At 38.7% G+C, this 20,887-nt stretch overlaps 1 protein-coding gene across 1 annotated transcript in view; it reads right to left on the bottom strand.

The window, feature by feature from the left end:
• LOC150075766 (acyl-CoA dehydrogenase family member 11-like) overlaps positions 1-20,887 on the bottom strand; it is a 127,990-nt gene that overhangs the window by 96,263 nt on the left and 10,840 nt on the right. The window contains exon 2 of the mRNA XM_090387877.1: positions 11,065-11,297. Coding sequence (XP_090244003.1) covers positions 11,065-11,297 — 233 coding nt within the window. The remainder of the gene's footprint in view (positions 1-11,064; positions 11,298-20,887) is intronic.

Here is a 20,887-nt window from a genome sequence, read left to right as displayed (position 1 = left end):
ATTTTAGGCTAGAGAAGATTGAAAATAGGAGAACCCAAATTACTAAATCTCTGACCAGATATATCAGAGGAGCATATGTATAAGTACCACTTTCGAAGCAAAAAGAATTGTACAGGAAATAAATAGGACAACTGTGATGTGCAGTGGTTGAATCAACCAATAATTGGGATTCTACCATAAAATTAAGTGGCACTTGGCAGATTGTAAATGGAAAGGGACATCATTGAGATTGTAACTGAGACTACATATATTTGAGAAATAAAGGAGGGAGGCTTTGATTTTTTCACAGGTAAGTTGACTATTCATGATGTATTCAGTAGTAAGAAAAGGTGGAGTGAGACATGTTGTATGAAGTATAGAAATTTTTGAATATGGCATATATATATATATATATATGGTAAGAATATACTCAGCTCCTTGACATAACGTGGCCTTGACAATGCCCCTCCTCCTTCTGCATACCCACTTTGCTGTGCCAGTCACTACCTGGCACAGCAAAGGCAAAGAAATTATACACTAGATGATTTAGATGCCTCCTAGAGAGTTACCAATAGGTTCAGTCCGCTGGACTATCCAGCAGTCATCCTGCAAACAAGTTTTAGAACTGTACCATCGAAATGAAGACTAGTACCACTAATAATGTCTCAAAAGACATCACAATCATACTAAATTGATAGGTGGAATAGGACCAGGGTATGTCTGCCAGGGGCAAAGGTTGATGAATTGTAGAGCGGATATCATCTTTTAAGGGCACAAAAGGTGATATAGTTGTACACGTTGGCACTAATGATATAAAGAGTAGGAGACCGGCAGAATTACTTAGCAAGTACAGGTCACTGTTGAAAAAAAGCTGTGAATTAGGGTTGAATTTGAAAGTGTCTGCAATTCTGCCCAGACACGATAGGAGGGAGTATATGATGAGAGCCTTGTCGATTAATTCGGCCCTGGAGAGATTGTGCAATTCTCAAGAGGTAGAATTTTTTTCAGCCTGGACTGTACTTGTTAACAGGAGAGATTGCTTCTACAGGGATGGGATACACTTAAATAGAAAGGGTGCAAGAATTTTTTCTGATGCTGTCGAGGCAGAGTTAGGTGGGTCGAAAACTGCTAGTTGGGGGGGGATACAAGGACTAATAGATTAACAGTAGCCACTGGCAGAGGTGGAAGTGATTCTTGCACTGCTTCTATTGAAATGAGCAGAAGCCTGAAAAACAAGATGCAGGATAATTCAGAGACTGCTGGGAGTCATTGCGGTACAAGTAAACACATGGGTTGTGTTAGGGTAGCCAAGAATAGAAACAGGTGCATGTATACCTGCGTGTACACCAATGCTAGGAGTTTGGTAAATAAATTTGATGAATTTGAGGTATTGCTCAAAACATCAAAGGCAGATATTGTTGGGATATCAGAGACGTGGTGTCACACAGATATAAGGAATGCGGACCTGGAATTTGGGGAATACAATGTGTATAGAAAGGATAGACAGGACAGGAGGGGAGGAGGGGTTATGCTATTAGTTAAGAAACACATAAAGTCCAAGGACATGAAGCCAGTCGACATCGATGGACAGGGCAGTGTTCAACAGACACCACTGCCAAGGTGACATAAGCATAGGGAAATCAAAATTGAGAGTAGGAGTGTGCTATAGGCCTAATGACTCTGAGGAGTATAATAAGATATTGTACAGGGAAATAGAGTGGGCCAGTAAATCAGAGAGCCTTATAATGGGGGATTTTAATTTCCCAGATATTGACTGGAATTAGTGGGTTGGTCACTCGCACACTAGCAAGGCTTTTGTGGATTTATTGGATGATTGTTTTCTACATCAGCATGTTCGTGAGGCAACAAGAGGGAGCAATACTCTTGATCTGATTATCAGTAGTGATTCTTCATGCATTAAGAATCTGCAGATAAATGAACCACTAGGTGGCAGTGATCACAGTGTGTTGAAGTGGGATTTACTCAAGGAGGTAACTACCATCAGAGGTAAAGGGAAGGGTTTTTGCTTTCATAAAGGCGACTATGATGGTCTGAGACAGTATTTAAATTCTATACAGTGGGACCAACTGATGATGTTACCAACAGCAAACTCAAAATGGGAAACATTCAAGGAACTAATCTTGGAGGCTACCAGGCTTTACATACCAACTAAGAAATATTGTTCAAGGTTTAGGCCTAAATGGTTGTCAGATGAACTAATGAGACATGTGGCAGAGAAGAAAAATGCATGGGATACATATAAATTAATGGGTGACATGGAAGCCTATGATAGATATAAGTTGGTCTGTAACCAAGTCACAAAGGAAATTAGGCAGGCAAAGGCAGACTACGAAAAATCCTTGGCAAAGGATGCAAAGAAAAACAGAAAAGAGTTCTTTACATACTTGAACTCGAAAAGGCAAGGGATGAATCAGATTGGTCCACTGGATATTGATGGTTCAACAGTTGAGGATCCTGCTCAGGTGGCTAACAATCTAAACGAGTATTTTGCATCTACATTCACGCATGAGGAGTTATTCAGGAAGGAGAATGATGTAGGTAAAGTAAACATTGGCAGTGAGCTGGATGATTTTGTAATAACTGAGAGGAAAGTGGAGGAGAGATTGTTGAGGATAAACATAAAAAATTCACCTGGGGTGGATGAGATCTATCCAGTTATATTAAAGGAGGCAGCAAAGGAAGTAAGCAAACCCCTAGCCATAATTATGAGAGCTTCTTTGGACTCAGGGGAGGTACCCATAGACTGGAGATGTGCAAATGTAACCCCAATTCACAAAGGAGGATCAAAGGCTGACACAAGTAATTATAGACCTGTTAGTTTAACTTCTGTTCCAGGTAAATTAATGGAGGCACTGGTTAAAGAAGCACTGCAGGATCATCTAGACAAGAATTCAGTTATAGCTCAGACGCAGCATGGTTTTGTTAAGGGCAGGTCTTGCCTGACCAATTTGATTGGATACTATGATGTAGTCACAAAAGAACTGGATGCAGGGAATAACTTTGATATTATATATTTGGATCTTAGAAAGGCTTTTGATACTGTTGCACATGGAAGACTGCTGCACAAATTGGAGCAGTGTGGCATTGGAGGCAAACTGCTGCTATGGATAAGGGGATGGTTGAGTGGCAGAAGACAGAGAGTGGTAATCAATGGACACTGCTCAACGTGGACTAATGTTATTAGTGGAGTTCCTCAGGGTTCAGTGTTGGGTCCATTGTTGTTTTCGGTGTTTATGAATGATATTGATGATGGGATATCAAGTTTAATGTCCAAGTTTGCAGATGATACAAAGGTTCGCAGGGTTGTTAAGGACACTACTGACACTATGCTGCTGCAACAGGATCTGGAAAGGTTGAACAGATGGGCTGAGAGGTGGCAAATGAAGTTTAACATTGACAAATGTAAAGTACTACATATGGGAAACAGTAACCCCAGAGCAACGTATCAACTCTGCGGTACTACACTGACAGTGGTGGAGAATGAAAAGGACCTGGGGGTAATTGTGCAGGCAGATATGAAGTTCTCTGAGCAGTGCAGACAAGCTGCAAGAGTAGCTCATGGTGTCTTGTCAATGATATACAGGAATTTTTCTAGCAGGGATAAGGAGGTGATTATTCCCTTGTATAAGGCAATGGTTAGGCCACATCTTGAGTACTGTATACAGGTCTGGAGGCCTCATTTCAAGAAGGATGTAGAGCTGCTGGAACGGGTACAGAGAAGGGCAACAAGATTAGTGAACGGAACAAAGGGTTGCTCTTACGAAGAAAGGCTTAAGTTTTGCAAATTACAGAGTCTGGAGACTAGGCACCGGCGAGGTGATCTGATAGAGGTGTATAAGGCTTTGAATGGTTTGAGCATGCTCAATGCTAATGGGATTCTTCATCTTGCTCAGAATAATCACCTCAGAGGGCATAAATTCAAATTGAGGAAGGACGGATGTCGGATAGATGTGCGGAAATTTGCCTTTGGCCAGCGGGTGGTTGGTTGGTGGAACCGACTTCCATCACTTGTTGTTGAAGTTGATAGCCTAAACAAATTTAAGACTCAACTGGACAGGTATTTCAAGCGAACGGAGGGGTGAAATGGGAGTGGTGTGTTTTTTTTTTTTTTTTTTGGCTGATGCTGAATAAGCTTGCTTTCTTGCATCATATGCCTCTACTAATGCTAATGCTAATGCTAAATGATGGAAGAGATGAGTGGTTGCCAGAGCGTGTCTCTGGATACCAAACATGGGTTTCACACTTCAAGCCTCCAATAAGCAAAGTGGTGGTATGACACTGGTTGATGAGTGTCATCTATCACCTGGTATTGCCTGGTAACAGAGAGGGGTGGCATTCCTCTGTGTGGCATGGATGCCACACTTCAACTCCTACTCGTTGACTTACACTTAGGTGGGACCACCCAGGTGTGTATCTTCCTAGTTTTTGAGTATCCTCCAGTAAACTAGGTGGATATGTGTTATTGAAAGGGCTCCTAGAATGTCAGCTTGTCACTGTGAAGTACAGTATCACTGCTAATGTGCCAAACATGTGGTTTGTGTGTGTATTGTGTGTTATGTTGTTCTAGCCACTTGGCTGCCCTGAAGCAGCAATCACTTGGAGAGCTGATTCTGAGTTCTCACCCACACCAGGAGAAGATAGGTCCATCCAGTAGACAGTTAATATTAATATAATTATTATTAAACAATTATTATAAACAGTTATTTATAAAAAATTTTATCTGATAAGAAAACGCCTATTTTATTGTTTTTTGCCTTTTATAATCATCCACAGATGTTTCCCATGCGAGATTCCAACAGTAGTCTCTGCCAACATATTTGGACTCCATTTTTCCCCGTATCTCTTTTCCATTTGAGTTATAACTTAGTGAAACCGTGTTCATCAGACACCACTTCCAAGTTTTCAGGAAAAAAAGTCTACATGGGAATATACAAAATAGAGCTTTAATGACATGTTGCATCCCAACTCTGTATGCTAAAATTAGCTCATCCACGTTCTCACTGTAATTTTGTAATTTTTTCATTGTCTAAAAAGTTCCAGCAGATGTTTTCAAATGCCTTCCAGGCTCTTATTTCTGTAGCATTTAATATTTTAGTCAATTCCTCATCTTGGAATATGCAATGGGAGTAAATAGATTTTTGACTTATCCACCAAAGGAGGATGTGCTACATTTTTCTGGCTTGGCATGGTTTCTGAATGGTATGGCCATTTTATTACCCTGTAGTGGCAATCTGTCGCTCGGCTGTCTTACTCGCATAAAAATCAACAGTATTTAGTGTATCCACCTTGCAACCCAGTGATAGCTAAAAGCGATGGCTTTGCTGACACCAGTCAGCAAAGCTATCGCTTTTAGGTCAGCACAGATATTCCATTTGTATTCTTGATAGCATATTTTTTGAAAAAGAACCTGTAGGTTCTTGTACATTGTATCAATCTCGTATCATGTGCTATCATTAGCAAAACTTTGGATAGGATTTCCTGTCAATGGAAGAAGGCCATTAATATACAAGAGGAAAAGAGTGGGGGAAAGAACTAAACCTTGGGAACACCAGCATTAGGTAGAGAAGTTAGAAGACAGAGAGCCATCAACCATTACCTGCAGTGAGCAGTCAGAGAGAAAACTGAATACCCAATTATAAAGAATAGCTGGAAAACCATAGGATGGAAGCTTATTTAAAAGACCTTTATGCCAAACACGATCAAAAGCCTTTGAAATGTCAAGAGCAATCACTGGAGTTCCACCAAACTTTTCCATTGAATTTTTTAATAGGTGGGTAACATAAGCCAGAATATCACCAGTGGAACGACACTGACGGAATCCATATTGGCAATCCTTGACCAGATGAAAGATTTCCAGTTAGTTTAAGAGTTGGCAGTTAATTGATTCCTTGATTACTTTGGAAAGAGTAGAAGTAATCGCAATGGGACGATATTACAAAAAACAGTTGCAAACCATAAGATGGAAGCTTGTTTAGAAGACCTTTATGCCAAACACGATCGAAAACCTTTGAGATATTAAGAGCAACTGCTTTTGTTTCACCAAACTTTTTCATTGAATTTGACCAAAGTTTTCCATTGAATCTTTCCATAAATGGATAACAAAGCCAGATATCACCTGTGGATCGACACTGATGAATCCACACCGTAAATCATTGATCATAAGGAAGGTTCCTAGGTAGTTTAAGATTTGGTGGTTAATCGATTTCTCCATTACTTTAGAAAGAGTAGAAGTAATTTCAATGGGACGATAACTGGATGGGAGGGATTTGCCACCCTTTTTAGGAACTGGCTGGATGTGGACAAATTTCCAAGCAGAAGCAAAAACACCTTTGGAATAAGAAAGTGAAACAAGACAACACAAAACAGGAGTAGGTTCAGGGGCACAAGTTTTGAAAAGTGAAGAAATACCATCAGGACCTGGAACTTTCGTAGCATCAGATTCATCAAAATCCTTCTGACAGCCTTATGATGAGATTCATTGAATGGAGGTACTGGGAATGGTTTCAGGTGATTTACCAAGATCATCAATACATGAATTGGAAGAAAAATAGGATGCTAGCAGGTTAGCTTTATCTTTGACTGATGGGGCAACAGAACTATCTGGTTTTGACAGAGGTGAGAACAGAGATTGGCAGAAACTGCGGCCAATAGCTTTGGAAAGAGACAAGAATGCTCGGCTACCATTAGGGCAAGAAGCAAATTTTCTACTCTTAGCCTGTTCGAACTGAATTTGGACTGAATAATAATTGCTTTACAAAGTATAAATAATATTTAATAATAATTTTTATTATTATGCAATGTCGTTTGTAAAAACGTAATACTGGAAATATTTTATAATAAAAATTAAGTACTTTTATACAATTTCAGAGAATATAGGCTTAGGGGTTCGCAATAAAAATAATATGTTGAAATGGGTTCACAAGTCAAAAAAAGTTGGGAACCACTGCTCTACTTTATGCTTGGATTTCCCAGAAATATTGGTCATGCAAAAGTAACAAAAGTTAATGTGGTCTTGAGGTTCCCACCATATCACCGGAACAGCAGAAGGCATAGATTTATGACTAGCTCTAGGCCAGCCTGTTAAATGTCCTTGAGCATGAGCTAAAGGAAATCGTTGGAGCCCATGATCTCTGACCTTACATCCAAAATAGAGTTCACAGATTTTTCTCACAAGTTGTGACAGTAGCTTCCGCTGCAGTTTTAGTACCACTTCTCTGCAAATGTAGCAAAAACTATCAGACTTATTGTGACAAGAAAGCAACATATTTCATGTACAGTTGATTTATGTGCACGTAAGAACACAACAATTAAGAAACTGCAGATTTTTATTTCTAATTTAAACAAAGTTCACGATTTACACTAATGCACACAACACTTGTTTACAAACAATAATTCACTAAAACTCTTGTTCACACTCGCTCTCTGAAACACATACACTTTTTGAAATACAAAAATGATTGCTTGGTGTGGAACCCATTCAAATATACATCAATAGAGAAGTTTGCAGAAGGCTCACAATATTTTTAGAGAACTCCATTGAAAGTTCTAGAACCTTCCAGAAACATCCCAACCTTTCTTCCACATGTAACAACATTCCAGAATGGTTCAGAACATTCTTGAATGTTGTAGAAATCTCCTGAATGTTCTAGAAAAAATTTTAAAAATAAATAGATAAAATAGATGGAAAAGGCAATTAAACCAACTACAGTCTTGGTTTTTGGTCGTCATTAACCTACAATATTTGAAAACTGAGGGTGATGAGAATTTTTTTAAGCACATATCTGAGTTTTTGAAACATTTCCTATGAGAATCTGCCAAAATTATTTCAGGGAAGAAATTGATGCCAATCAGTGTTATTAGGATATTCAAGGAGTGAGGTACTATTCTATCCTATTTCTTCCACCACTTTGCCTTTTTTTAGCATAGCTTACTTCTTACTCTCTTTTAGTCCCTCTCTCATCTTATTTATATATTTTGAGTGCATTAGCAGAGGCATTTGATGCAAGAAAGCAAGCTTATGCAGCATCAGCCAGAAAAAAAAAAAAAAAACTTCCCCTTCACCTCTCTGTTCATTCGAAATACCTCTCCAGCTGAGCCTTAAATTTATTTAGGCTATCAACTTCCACAACAAGGGATGGAAGTCTGTTCCATCAACCAACTACCCGCTGGCTAAAACAAATATATTTGTTCAATCTGCTATCTGTTGGGCAAGTTGTTATTCTCCAAGTATGCTCCTAAATTTTGATAAATTATTACTTTTTTATTATATCTTTCTAACTCAGGTCTGTTGGCATATTATTAGGTCCTACTATTACTGTCAGATGGCAATCACAAACACATAACTTTTGAAGATTATGATTTGAAAGTATTGAATGGTGCTAGCCCTTAATAACATACCATTCAGTAATAGTTACTATTTTATTATTTATAATTTTTTTTAGGCTTCTCTTTTGTTTATAGTTTAGGGCACATATACCTTTTCTTTCGGTATTAACTAGCCTGTTTTCCAATTTATATATACACTGCCCTACCATTAATATCTGGATACCTGCCTTAAGACAAAAAAAAAAAAAAAACAAACTTTTATTGTGTCATTTAATATTTTGTGCTGAAACCTTTTTCTTTTATGACAGCCTTCAATCTTCGCAGCATACTCACAACCAGCTTTTTATAAATGTCAGGTGATATGTTCCTACACTCGGCCTTTAATGCAGCCACCAGTTTGGCCTTGTTCTTTGGCTGATCTCGACGTGCATGTACCCGACGATCTAATACATCCCAAAGATGCTCAATAGGGTTCCGATCGCACTCTGGGCTGGCCAATCCAACTTTTCCATACTCATATCCTCAAACCACTTTGTTACGACCCGAGCAGTATGGCATGGTGTATTGTCTTGCTGATACAGGTATGGGCCTTCCCCGAAGTATTGCCATAACGTTGGAAGTGCATGATTGTCCAGGGTGTCCTGGTATTGCACAGCATTAATGGTTTTGTCATAACGACTAATGGGCCCAAGTCAAACCATGAAAAGCAGCCCCATACCATCTTCCTCCACCAAACTTCATTGTTGGGAGGATACAATCAGGAAGGAACTATTCCCCTGGCATTCCCAAACCCAAGAACAGTCATCAGACTGGTAGACCGAACCTCGACTCATCTGTCTGTCTGTAGGACTGTTTTCCATTGCTTTACAGTCCAGGATTTGCACTCCTTACACCATGTTAATCAGCATCTAGCATTTGCTGAGGATTTGGGCTTTGTGAACAGTTGCACGACCATTGTATTAGCCATATGGTGCAAGAAAGCCTGAGGCTTATGTTTCACTAGCCAAAAAAAAAAAAAAAAAAAAAATTTCTGAATTACCCTGAGAGAAAGAGAGAAGTAGAAAGGAATCACCAAGAAAGAGAAGGATGATGATATCCAGCTCAGGACCCTGGGTGTGCTAAGCCCATACTCACCCTGGAGTTGTATTGGACACTCCATGATATGAACTCCATGAGGTGTTTAAGGCTGTGAGAGGCATCAGTAAAATGAATGAGGACAAAATTTTCAAGATTATAAATGATGCTAGAACTAGGGGACATAAATTCAAGTTACAGGGGGGAAATGTTTAGATTGGACTGCAGGAAGTTTTATTTTAGCCAGCGAGTTATAAATTACTGGAATAAGTTGCCTTCACGGGTGGTAGAGGCCGACAGTTTGGGGAAATTCAAAAGTAATCTGGATAGTACTTTCGGGTAAGGGAAGCACATAGGATGATAGGTTTAATTTCCTTTTTATTTATATTTTTTTATTTTATTTTTTTTATTTATTAATTATTATTATTATTTAGTTATTTATTTTATTTATTTTTTTTTTTTTGTTTTTATCATTGTTTTGTTCGGATTTTTTTTTTTGGCTGGTGCAGCATAAGCCATAGGCTTTCTTGCACCATGCGGCCGTTACTAATACTAATACTAACTAGTGCTGACATTAGTCCCAATAATCTCACAGAGAGTTTGTGTGACTTGAGACAATGGCAAATTACGATTTGAGTGCACAGTTCTTCACAGAATTCTCTTGTCCCGTTATGTTACTTTTTACCAGGCCGTTTTTTGCCATATTCAGTCCCATTCCTCTTCCATTTGCATATGATATCACTAACCGTTGATCTAGGTATCCCCAGAGTGATGCGATGTCTCATCTAGAATGCTTGCTTATGTGGCATCCTACTATCATTCCACGTTGGAAGTCTGTTAATTCTGTTGAACGTGTCATCTTGCATGCCCACTTTTGCAATTGTCTATTCAAAGCCCAGTGTGCATATCTATAGCAGGTTCTGTGACGTGTTGCATGCATAGGACCTGTTTCCCCATCCATGGAGGAGTGACCAGATATTAATGGTAGGGCAGTGTATATATACATATATAATTCACCATATTCCATCAAATATTTATATAGTTGTTATCTGGTAAAATAAGCAATAAAATTCCTCTATAACTACCCCACTGAACTTTATTTCCCTTTTTTATATATTAATGCTGTGCTGTAATCTTCCAGAAATTGTCCTTTGAAAAATAACCTCTAAATCATGCAATCTAACTACTCTAGCACTATTTTTTTCCACAAACTTTCAAGTCTAATTTCATCTACCCTGCTTTGATCAAACTTGATGTTTCCCAGGACCTTTCTAGCTGAACAATACATTTTTCCACCTTCCTCATACTTGTTTTCCATATTTTTCCTAAAATCTTCCCAAGATTTATGAGTTTCATTTTCCAAAAATTTCTTATATTTTTTATTTTCTCTAACTGACTCTTTAAAATTTAACCATTTAAGACTTAATCCATTAAATTTGATTAATTAGTAAATATCAACTGAAGAATTACAAAATATATGATGATGGTTATATAGTTTTATAAGTTCAAGTAACTATACCTTTTTAATATTTAATGTCATTAATTCAAGTTTAATTTAAGAATATTTTATGTTACCTACTTTTGAAGTTGAAAAGATTGTTTGTTCAGTTTGTACTCTAAATAATAATATGAATCATATACAGACAAGCCTGAGCTCTTACTCACCTCCATTCACCATACTTTTTTTCATATCCAATAGCAACAATGCCTTCTTCGGCTGCAATATCATGCATACGTTTCCAGGCACTGCAAGTCCATAATTCATCAGTACGAACTCCCCATGCATTCTGTAGAATTAACTTAGGCTGATGTAGTTCACATTCCCTTCCTAAATGATATATGTCAGTTGCAACTCGTTCTCCAAACCTTACTAGATCTTTGGATATGTCTTGAAATATCTACAGCAATTTTTAGATAACCACAGCTTAATGATTATATCATGTTAAATTTCCTGATATTAATTACATGAATATAGATGCACACTAAATATTAATACAAGTATTTCTCAAGTGAAGATATATATAACTAGATCTAGTCATAAACAGGCTCAAAGCTTTCAAAATTCAAATATGTTGTAAAATGGTGCACTTAACTTTAAAACAGTCCTACTGCATTTTCATTCCCAGTCTACTTGTTTATTTGATTCATTACATTTATACACACTTTAATATCTTTACTTATATTCATTTAATTATTATATTTATATCTTTATATCTTTATATTTATACACAAGTTGATATCTATTTTTATATATAATTAACGATCAGATAACCTGATATGTTCAGTGCATTTTCAAAAGGCAATGCATTTTTTAAACTTTAAATGGGGAATGGTAATTGGCCAAAGGCATTTTTAGCATTATTACTCCCTAGACATGCAAATGAAACAAAAGATAAAGTTGTGAAATTTATAAATAATATTATTAAAACAAAATGTAAAGGATAAAATTACAAACCAATAAGGCAAAAATAAAAATCATTAACTGCAGATTGTTGTAACACAATTGAAAATTCATGTGCCAACAATCTAAGAACAACCACAAGTTCTCTCTAACAAAATGGGACAAAACATCATCCCTATATAGCTTCTAAAAAAATCAAATAATCAATATCCATATCTCCATCAAAGGAAATTAAAGGCTGTATGTGAAGTAATAGGAGACAAATGATTTTGTAATAACTGAGAAGAAAGTGAAAGTGAAACTGCTGAAGTTAAATGTAAGAGAGGTACGTGAGGCTGTGGGATCTATATAATTATATTAAGGAAGGCAGCAAGGGAGGTAAGCAGCCCCTTAGCCAAAATTATAAGAGAATTCTTAGATTCAGGGAAGTCCATGTGGATTGAAGATATATAAATATGTCCCAAATACAGATCTGTTAGCTTAAACTTCTGTTCCAGAGAAAATAATGGAGTCACTGGCTAAAGAAATAATGCAGGGCCATTAGACAGAAGTGCAATTATACTTCAGTCACAGAAAAGTTTGTCAAGGGGTGATCTTGTCTGACCAATCAGATTGGTTATTGTGATGCAGTAACAAAGAACTGGATGAAAAAAAATGATTTTGATATCATATACTTGGATTTCAGGAAAGCTTTTGTTACTGTTGCACATAATAGACTGCTGTAAAAATTGGAGTAGTGTGGCATTAAGGGCAAGTTACTGCACTGGACAAAGGGATGGTTGAGTGGGAGTGAGAGTTGTTATCAATGGACACTGCTCTTCGGGAACTAACATTATTGTTGTTTTCTGTATTTATTAATAATACTTATGAAGGTACATCATACTTGATTTCCAAGTTTGCAGATGATATGAAGGTTGGCAGAGTGTTTGGGCTTTGGCAGACTAAGTGGAAATGGACATCATTGAGATTGGAACTGAGATCTGATCCTCATTCTTCTCTTTCTTGGTGATTCCCTTCTACTTTTGACTCTTTTCCTATGTAAACTCTAAAACTCTAGAAAAAAAACTCTATAGAAACTCTCTCTCTCTCTCAGGGTATCTTGGGAATTTTTTTTTTTTTTTTTGGCTGGTGCAGCATAAGCCTCAGGCTTCCTTGCACCATGTAGCTAATAATAATAATAATGGGCGAAGGTAAAGAAAGCCTGCAAGAGAAGCATGCAAAAGTTCAATTAAATTTATCAGTAAAAGTACTTTGCCGTAATGGCATTTGTATTGTTGCACGCTCGGTAAACAGACGGTGGGTGTTATCGGTCAGGAGTAGAAACTGAATCCCGTGGGAGATAGAAACCCTCCCAAAGTGGAGGAGGTAACCTGACCTTTTTTCTTTAGAATCACTGGTGGACTAGTGGATAATTTGTTTATTAAAGTACGATTCAACTTTTACTCCAGACCGATAATACCCACCGAGTATTGTCGGTCTGTTTACCTAGCGAGCAACAATACAAATGCCGTTACGGCAAAGTACTTTTAAAAGTAAATTTCATCGAACTTTTGTATGCTTCTCGTGCAGGCTTTCTTTACCTTAGCCATAAGTTTATCAAGTGGAAATCTGCTGTACACCAATGGAAACAGTGAAAGGAGCGAAGGTGGAGTTGGCTTTCTGGTCCATAAAGATATAAAAAAACAACACTTTGGAATTCAGAAGTACATCACCAAAGGTGTCAAGACTAATACTCAGGATTTCTAAGAAGTACAAGCTAAAGGTTATAATGATTTATGCACCAACATCGAGCCATGATGATGAAGAGGTTGAAGAAATGTACACTGAAATTGAGAGTCTTCTAGACAAGCAGAAAATCCATTACACTATCATTATAGGGGACTTCAAAGCTAAGGTCGGAAAAAGGCAAAACAGCGCAGAAAGGGGAAGTATAGTAAATTTTGGAATTGGTGAATGAAGTGAAAGACTTGTGAATTTGCAGAATCTCAAGGTATGTCAGTAATGAACACTTTTTTCAAGAAAAGGGTGAACAGAAAGTGGACATGGAAGAGTCCAAATGGATTAACAGCTAATGAAATTGACTTCATCCTCACTAACAGAAGATATATCGTGAATGATGTTACCGTCCTGAATAAGGTAAATGTTGGAAGTGATCACAGAATGGTAAGATGTACACTTGATATAGATGTAGGAAAAGAAAGTAAAAAACTGACTCGAGTAAATAATACAAAGGTCTTTGAGATAACAGAAGAGGAGAAAAAGCAGTATGTACTGGAACTTAAGAACAAGTTTGAGCTTCTGCAGATTGCTCCAGACCATTATATCTTCGTCGATATCTTCCCACGCAAGATATCGACGAGGAATATTACAATTTTCTGAAAGTGATAAAAGCCCAAGAAATCTATAGGGAAAAAGAAATCCAAAGAAGAAAAAATTAGTCAAGAAAAACTTGTCATGATAAACCGAAGACGACAAATGAAGAGCAAGAAAAACTCTGACAAGGAGAAAATTGAGTATACTGAGTTATGCAAGGCCATTAGAAAGAGACTCAGAGACGACATAAGAAGATTTAACACAAGAAAAGTAGAACAAAAATTAAGGGAAAACAAAGGACTTAAATCAGCAGGTATGAGCAGTAATACAGAAAGACAAATGATATTGAAACTGAAGAATAGTGATGGTGTACTTATAAATAGCAGAGAAGGCATAATTCAAATAGCAGAAGACTACAATAGAGAATTATACAAGGAGTGAGGGAATAATGCCAGCAGTGGGGAAGATGGATTGCAAATTAGTAACACATACAACATACCCGATATTCTTCCTGATGAGGTAGAACATGCATTGAAGAAAATGAACAATCAGAAAGCCCCGGGGGAAGATGAAGTTACTGTAGAGTTGTTAAAATTTGGAGGAAGAGACATAACACAAAACTGGCAAGGCTATTCACAAAATGCATTAGAAAAGGTGTGATGCCTAAGGAGTGGAATAATTAAATCATAGTTTTGCTGCCTAAGAAAGGAAAAAAATCAGAAATTGGAAATCATAGACCAATTAGCTTGTTATTCCACATCTACAAGTTGTTCACAAGGGTCATTACTAACAGATTAGAAAGAATACTTGATGAGAATCAACCTAAAGGGCAAGCTGGCTTTAGGACAGGATTCTCAACTATCGATCACTTTCACGTAATATCACAGCTAATAGGGAAAGCAAATGAATATAAAACACCAGTATGTCTGGCATTTGTAGATTATGGAAAGGCATTTGTCTCCATACAGCATAAGGATATGTTTCAGGCACTGGAAAGACAAGGGATAGATACAGTGGTGAGCTGTGAATATTTCAACAATGGGCTCGCACTTTTGCTGATTTTTGAAATATAATTTGAGGGAGGGGGGAGATACCTACCGAGTAAATCTGATCGGTCACCCGCAGCATCTGCCAGAGGCGCTTTCCACGCTTAGATCACTAGTCTGTGTGGAACACTCACTAGTAGTATGATTAGATTAGAGGTGTGACGCATTTTTTGTGACCAGTACAGCAACCCCCAAGGCAGAATGCGCTAGTCCCAAAGGAACTAGTAGTTGTTGGTGACTCTATTGTCAGGGAAACGGGAAACATGCTTTGTAAAAAGGATAGGTGGAACAGGACCAGGGTATGTCTGCCAGGGGCAAAGGTTGATGACGTAGGCGCCTCCTTAGCCAGGTGGGAAGGAGCAGCAGTGCGTAGCACACGCTTCTTGATTAGACCGGGGTTCGAGCCCGTCACCACCAAATACGGAGGATGCGGAAAGGTCAGGGAATGACCACCGCACCGGAGCAATATGGCCTTAGTTGCTAATGCTCCTAAAAACCAAAAAACAACAACAACAACAACAAGTTGATGACGTTGTAGAGTGGATATCATGTTTTAAGGGCACAAAAGGTGATATAGTTGTATACGTTGGCACAATTGATATTAAGAGTAGGAGACCGGCGGAATTACTTAACAAGTACAGGTCACTGTTGAAAAAAAGCCGTGAATTAGGGTTGAATTTGAAAGTTTCTGCAATTCTGCCCAGACACGATAGGAGGGAGTATATGATGAGAGCCCTGTCGATCAATTCAGCCCTGGAAAGATTGTGCAAGGCTCAAGGGGTAGAATTTTTTTCAGCCAGGTTTGTACTTGTTAACAGGAGAGACTGCTTCTACAGGGATGGGACACACTTAAATAGAAAGGGGCAAGAATGTTTGCTGATGCTATCGAGGCAGTGTTAGGTGGGTCGGAAAACTGCTAGATTAGGGGGATACAAGGATTAATAGATTAACAGTAGCCACTGGCAGAGGTGAAAGTGATTCTTGTACTGCTTCTATTGGAATGAGCAACAGCCTGGAAAATAAGATGCAGGATATTTCAGAGACTGCTAGGAATCATTGGGGTACAAATAACCACATGGGTTGTGTTAGGGTAGCTAAGAAAAAGAACAGGTGCATGTATACTTGCGTGTACACCAATGCTAGGAGTTTAGTAAATAAATTTGATGAATTTGAGGTACTGCTCAAAACATCAAAGGCAGATATTGTCGGGATTTCAGAGACGTGGTGTCACACAGATATAAGGAATGCAGAACTGGAATTTTGGGAGTACAATGTCTACAGAAAGGATAGACAGGATAGGAAGGGAGGAGGGGTTATACTATTAGTTAAGAAATACATAAAATCCAAGGAAGTGAAGCCAGTCGACATTGCTGGACAGTGCAGTGTCCAGTCAGTTTGGTGTGACATAAGAATTGAGAGATCAAAATTGAGAGTAGGAGTGTGCTATAGGCCTAATGACTCTGATGAGTATAATAAGAAACTACAGGGAAATAGAGTGGGCCAGTAAATCAGAGAGTCTTATAATGGGGGATTTTAATTTCCCAGATATTGACTGGAATTTGGGGGCAGGTCACTCACACACTAGCAAGGCTTTTCTGGATTTATTGGAAGATTGTTTTCTACATCAGCATTTTCGGGAGGCAACTAGAGGGAGTAATACTCTTGATTTGATTATCAGTAGTGATTCTTCATGCATTAGAATCTGCAGGTAAATGAACAACTAGGTGGCTGTGATCACAGTGTGCTGAAGTGGGATTTACTCAAAGAGGTAACTACCATTAGGGGAAAAGGGAAGGGTAATTGCTTTCGTAAAGGTGACTACGATGGACTGAGACAGTATTTAAATTCTATACAGTGGGACCAACTGATGATGTTACCAACAGCAAATTCAAAATGGCAAGCATTCAAACAACTTATCTTGGAAGCTACTAGGCTTTACATACCAATTAAGAAATACTCTTCAAGGTTTAGGCCTAAGTGGATGTCAGATGAACTAATGAGACATATGGTAGAGAAGAAATATGCATGGGATACATACAAATTAACATGTTACACAGAAGCCTATGATAGATACAAGTTGATGTGTAACCAAGTTACAAAGGAGGTTAGGCAGGCAGATTATGAGAAATCTTTGGCAAGGGATGCAAAGAAAAACAGCAATGAGTTCTTTACTTATGTAAACTCTAGAAGGAAGGGGATGAATCAGATTAGTCCACTTGATATCGATGGGTCAACTGTTGATGATCTTGCTCAGGTAGCTAACAAACTAAATGAATATTTTGCATCGACATTCACACATGAGCAGTTATTCAGCGAGGGGAATGCCAGAGGTATATTCAACTCTGGCAGTAAGTTAGAGAATCTTGTAATAACTGAGAGTAAAGTGGAGGAGAAATTGTTGAAGATAAATACAAGAAAGGCACCTGGGGTGCATGGGATCGATCCAGTTATATTAAAGGAGGCAGCAAAGGAAGTAAGCAAACTCTTAGCCATAATTATGACAGCTTCCTTGGACTCAGGGGAAGTACCCATGGACTAGAGATGTGCGAATGTGACCCCAATTCACAAAGGAGGATCAAAGGGCGACACAAGTAATTATAGACCTGTTAGTTTAACTTCTGTTCCCGGAAAATTAATGGAGGCACTGGTTAAAGAAGCACTGCAGGATCATCTAGACAAGACTTCAGTTATAGCTCAGACACAGCATGGTTTTGTTAAGGGGAAGTCTTGCCTGACCAATTTGATTGGATACTATGATTCAGTCACAAAAGAACTGGATGCAGGGAATAACTTTGATATTATATACTTGGATCTTAGAAAGGCTTTTGATACTGTTGCACATGGAAGACTGCTGCACAAATTGGAGCAGTGTGGCATTGGAGGCAAATTGCTGCTATGGATAAAGGGATGGTTGAGGGGGAGAAGACAGAGGGTGGTAATCAATGGAAACTGCACATCGTTGACCAATGTTATTAGTGTAGTCCCTCAGGGTTCAGTATTGGGTCAATTATTGTTTTCTGTATTTATAAATGATATTGATGATGGTATATCAAGCTTAATGTCCAGGTTTGCAGACGATACGAAGGTTGGCAGGGTTGTCAAGGACTACGCTACTGCAACAGGATCTGGAAAGGTTGAGCAGATGGGCTGAGAGGTGGCAAATGAAGTTTAACATTGACAAATGTAAAGTACTACATATGGGAAACAGCAACCCCCCAGAGCAACGTATCAACTCTGTGGTACTACACTGACAGTGATAGAGAATGAAAGGGACCTGGGGGTGGTTGTGCAGGCAGATATGAAGTTTTCTGAGCAGTTCAGACGGGCTGCAAGAGTAGCTCATGGTGTATTGTGCAGCATCAGCCAAAAAAAAAAAAAAAAAAAAAACCACTTCCACTTCACCCCTCTGTTCATTCGAAATACCTGTCCAGCTGAGCCTTAAACTTATTTAGGCTATCAACTTCCACGACAAGGGATGGAAGTCTGTTCCACCAACCAACCACCCGCTGGCTAAAGGCAAATTTCCACACGTCTATCCTACATCTATCTTTCCTAAATTTGAATTTATGCCCTCTCAGGTGATTATTCTGAGTGAGAGGAAGAATCCCATCAGCATTGAGCATGCTCAAACCATTCAAGGCTTTATACACCTCAATCAGATCACCTTGTAGGTGTCTAGTCTCCAGACACTGTAATTTGCAAAACTTAAGTCTTTCTTCGTAAGAGCACCCCCTTTGTTCCATTCACTAATCTTGTTGCCCTTCTCTGTACTCGTTCCAGCAGCTCTACATCCTTCTTGAAATGAGGCCTCCAGACCTGTATACAGTACTCTAGGTGTGGCCTGACCAGTGCCTTATACAAGGGAATAATCACTTCCTTATCCCTGCTAGAAAAATTCCTATATATCATTGACAATACACCATGAGCTACTCTTGCCGCCTGTCTGCACTGCTCAGAGAACTTCATATCTGCCTGCTCAACCACCCCCAGGTCCCTTTCATTCTCTACCACTGTCAGTGTAGTACCACAGAGTTGATACGTTGCTCTGGGGTTGCTGTTTCCCATGTGTAGTACTTTACATTTGTCAATGTTAAACTTCATTTGCCACCTCTCAGCCCATCTGCTCAACTTTTCCAGATCCTGTTGCAGCAGTATAGTGTCAGTAGTGTCCTTGACAACCCTGCCTACCTTTGTATCATCTGCAAACGTCGACATTAAGCTTGTATACCATCATCAATATCATTTATAAATACAGAAAACAATAATCGACCCAACACTGAGCCCTGAGGGACTCCACTAATAACAGTACACGATGAGCAGTGTCCATTGATTACCACTCTCTGTCTTCTCCCCCTCAGGCACCCCTTTATCCACAGCAGCAATTTGCCTCCAATGTCACACTGCTCCAATTTGTGCAGCAGTCTCTGCATGTGCAACAGTATCAAAAGCCTTTCTAAGATCCAAGTATATAATATCAAAGTTATTCCCTGCATCCAGTTCCTTTGTGACTGCATCATAGTATCCAATCAAATTGGTCAGGCAAGACTTCCCCTTAACAAAAACCATGCTGTGTCCGAGCTATAACTGAAGTCTTGTCTAAATGATCCTGCAGTGCTTCTTTAACTAGTGCCTCCATTAATTTTCCTGGAACAGAAGTTAAACTCACAGGTCTATAATTACTTGTGTCAGCCGTTCATCCTCCTTTGTGAATTGGGGTCACATTTGCACATCTCCAGTCTGTGGGTACCTCCCCTGAGTCCAAGGAAGCTCTCATAATTATGGCTAAGGGTTTGCTTACTTCCTCTGCTGCCTCCTTTAATATAACATGGATAGATCCCATCCACCCTGGGTGCCTTTCTTGTGTTTATCTTCAACAATTTCTCCTCCACTTGACTCTCAGTTATTACAAGATTCTGTAGCTTACTGCTAGAGTTGAATACACCTCTGGCATTCCTCTCGCTAAATAACTGCTCATGTGTGAATGTCGATGCAAAATATTCATTTAGTTTGTTAGCTACCTGAGCAGGATCATCAACAGTTGACCCATCAATATCAAGTGGACCAATCTGATTCATCCCCTTCCTTCTAGAGTTTACATAAGTAAAGAACTCTTTGCTGTTTTTCTTTGCATCCCTTGCCAAAGATTTCTCGTAATCTGCCTTCGCCTGCCTAACCTCCTTTGTAACTTGTTTAGAGATCAACTTGTATCTATCATAGGCTTCTGTGTCATATGTTAATTTGTATGTATCCCATGCATGTTTCTTCTCTGCCATATGCCTCATTAGTTCATCTGACATCCATTTAGGCCTAAACCTTGAACAATATTTCTTAGTTGGTATGTAAAGCCTAGTAGCTTCCAAGATAAGTTCTTTGAATGCTTCCCATTTTGCATGTGCTGTTGGTAACATCATCAGTTGGTCCCACTGTATGGAATTTAAATACTGTCTCAGTCCATCGTAGTCGCCTTTACGAAAGCAATAACCCTTCCCTTTACCCCTAATGGTAGTTACCTCTTTGAGTAAATCCCACTTCAGCACACTGTGATCACTGCCACCTAGTGGTTCATTTATCTGCAGATTCTTAATGCATGAAGAATCACTGCTGATAATCAAATCAAGAGTATTACTCCCTCTAGTTGCCTCCTGAACATGCTGATGTAGAAAACAATCATCCAATAAATCCACAAAAGCCCTGCTAGTGTGTGAGTTACCAGCCCCCAAATTCCAGT

The sequence above is a fragment of the Mastigoproctus giganteus genome, chromosome 13 (genome assembly GCF_048544385.1).
Source record: "Mastigoproctus giganteus isolate SK-2022 chromosome 13, ASM4854438v1, whole genome shotgun sequence".
Taxonomy (NCBI): Eukaryota; Metazoa; Arthropoda; class Arachnida; order Uropygi; family Thelyphonidae; genus Mastigoproctus; species Mastigoproctus giganteus.
The sequence above is the reverse complement of the archived record's forward strand: the minus strand, read 5'-3'. Positions and strand labels throughout refer to the sequence as shown.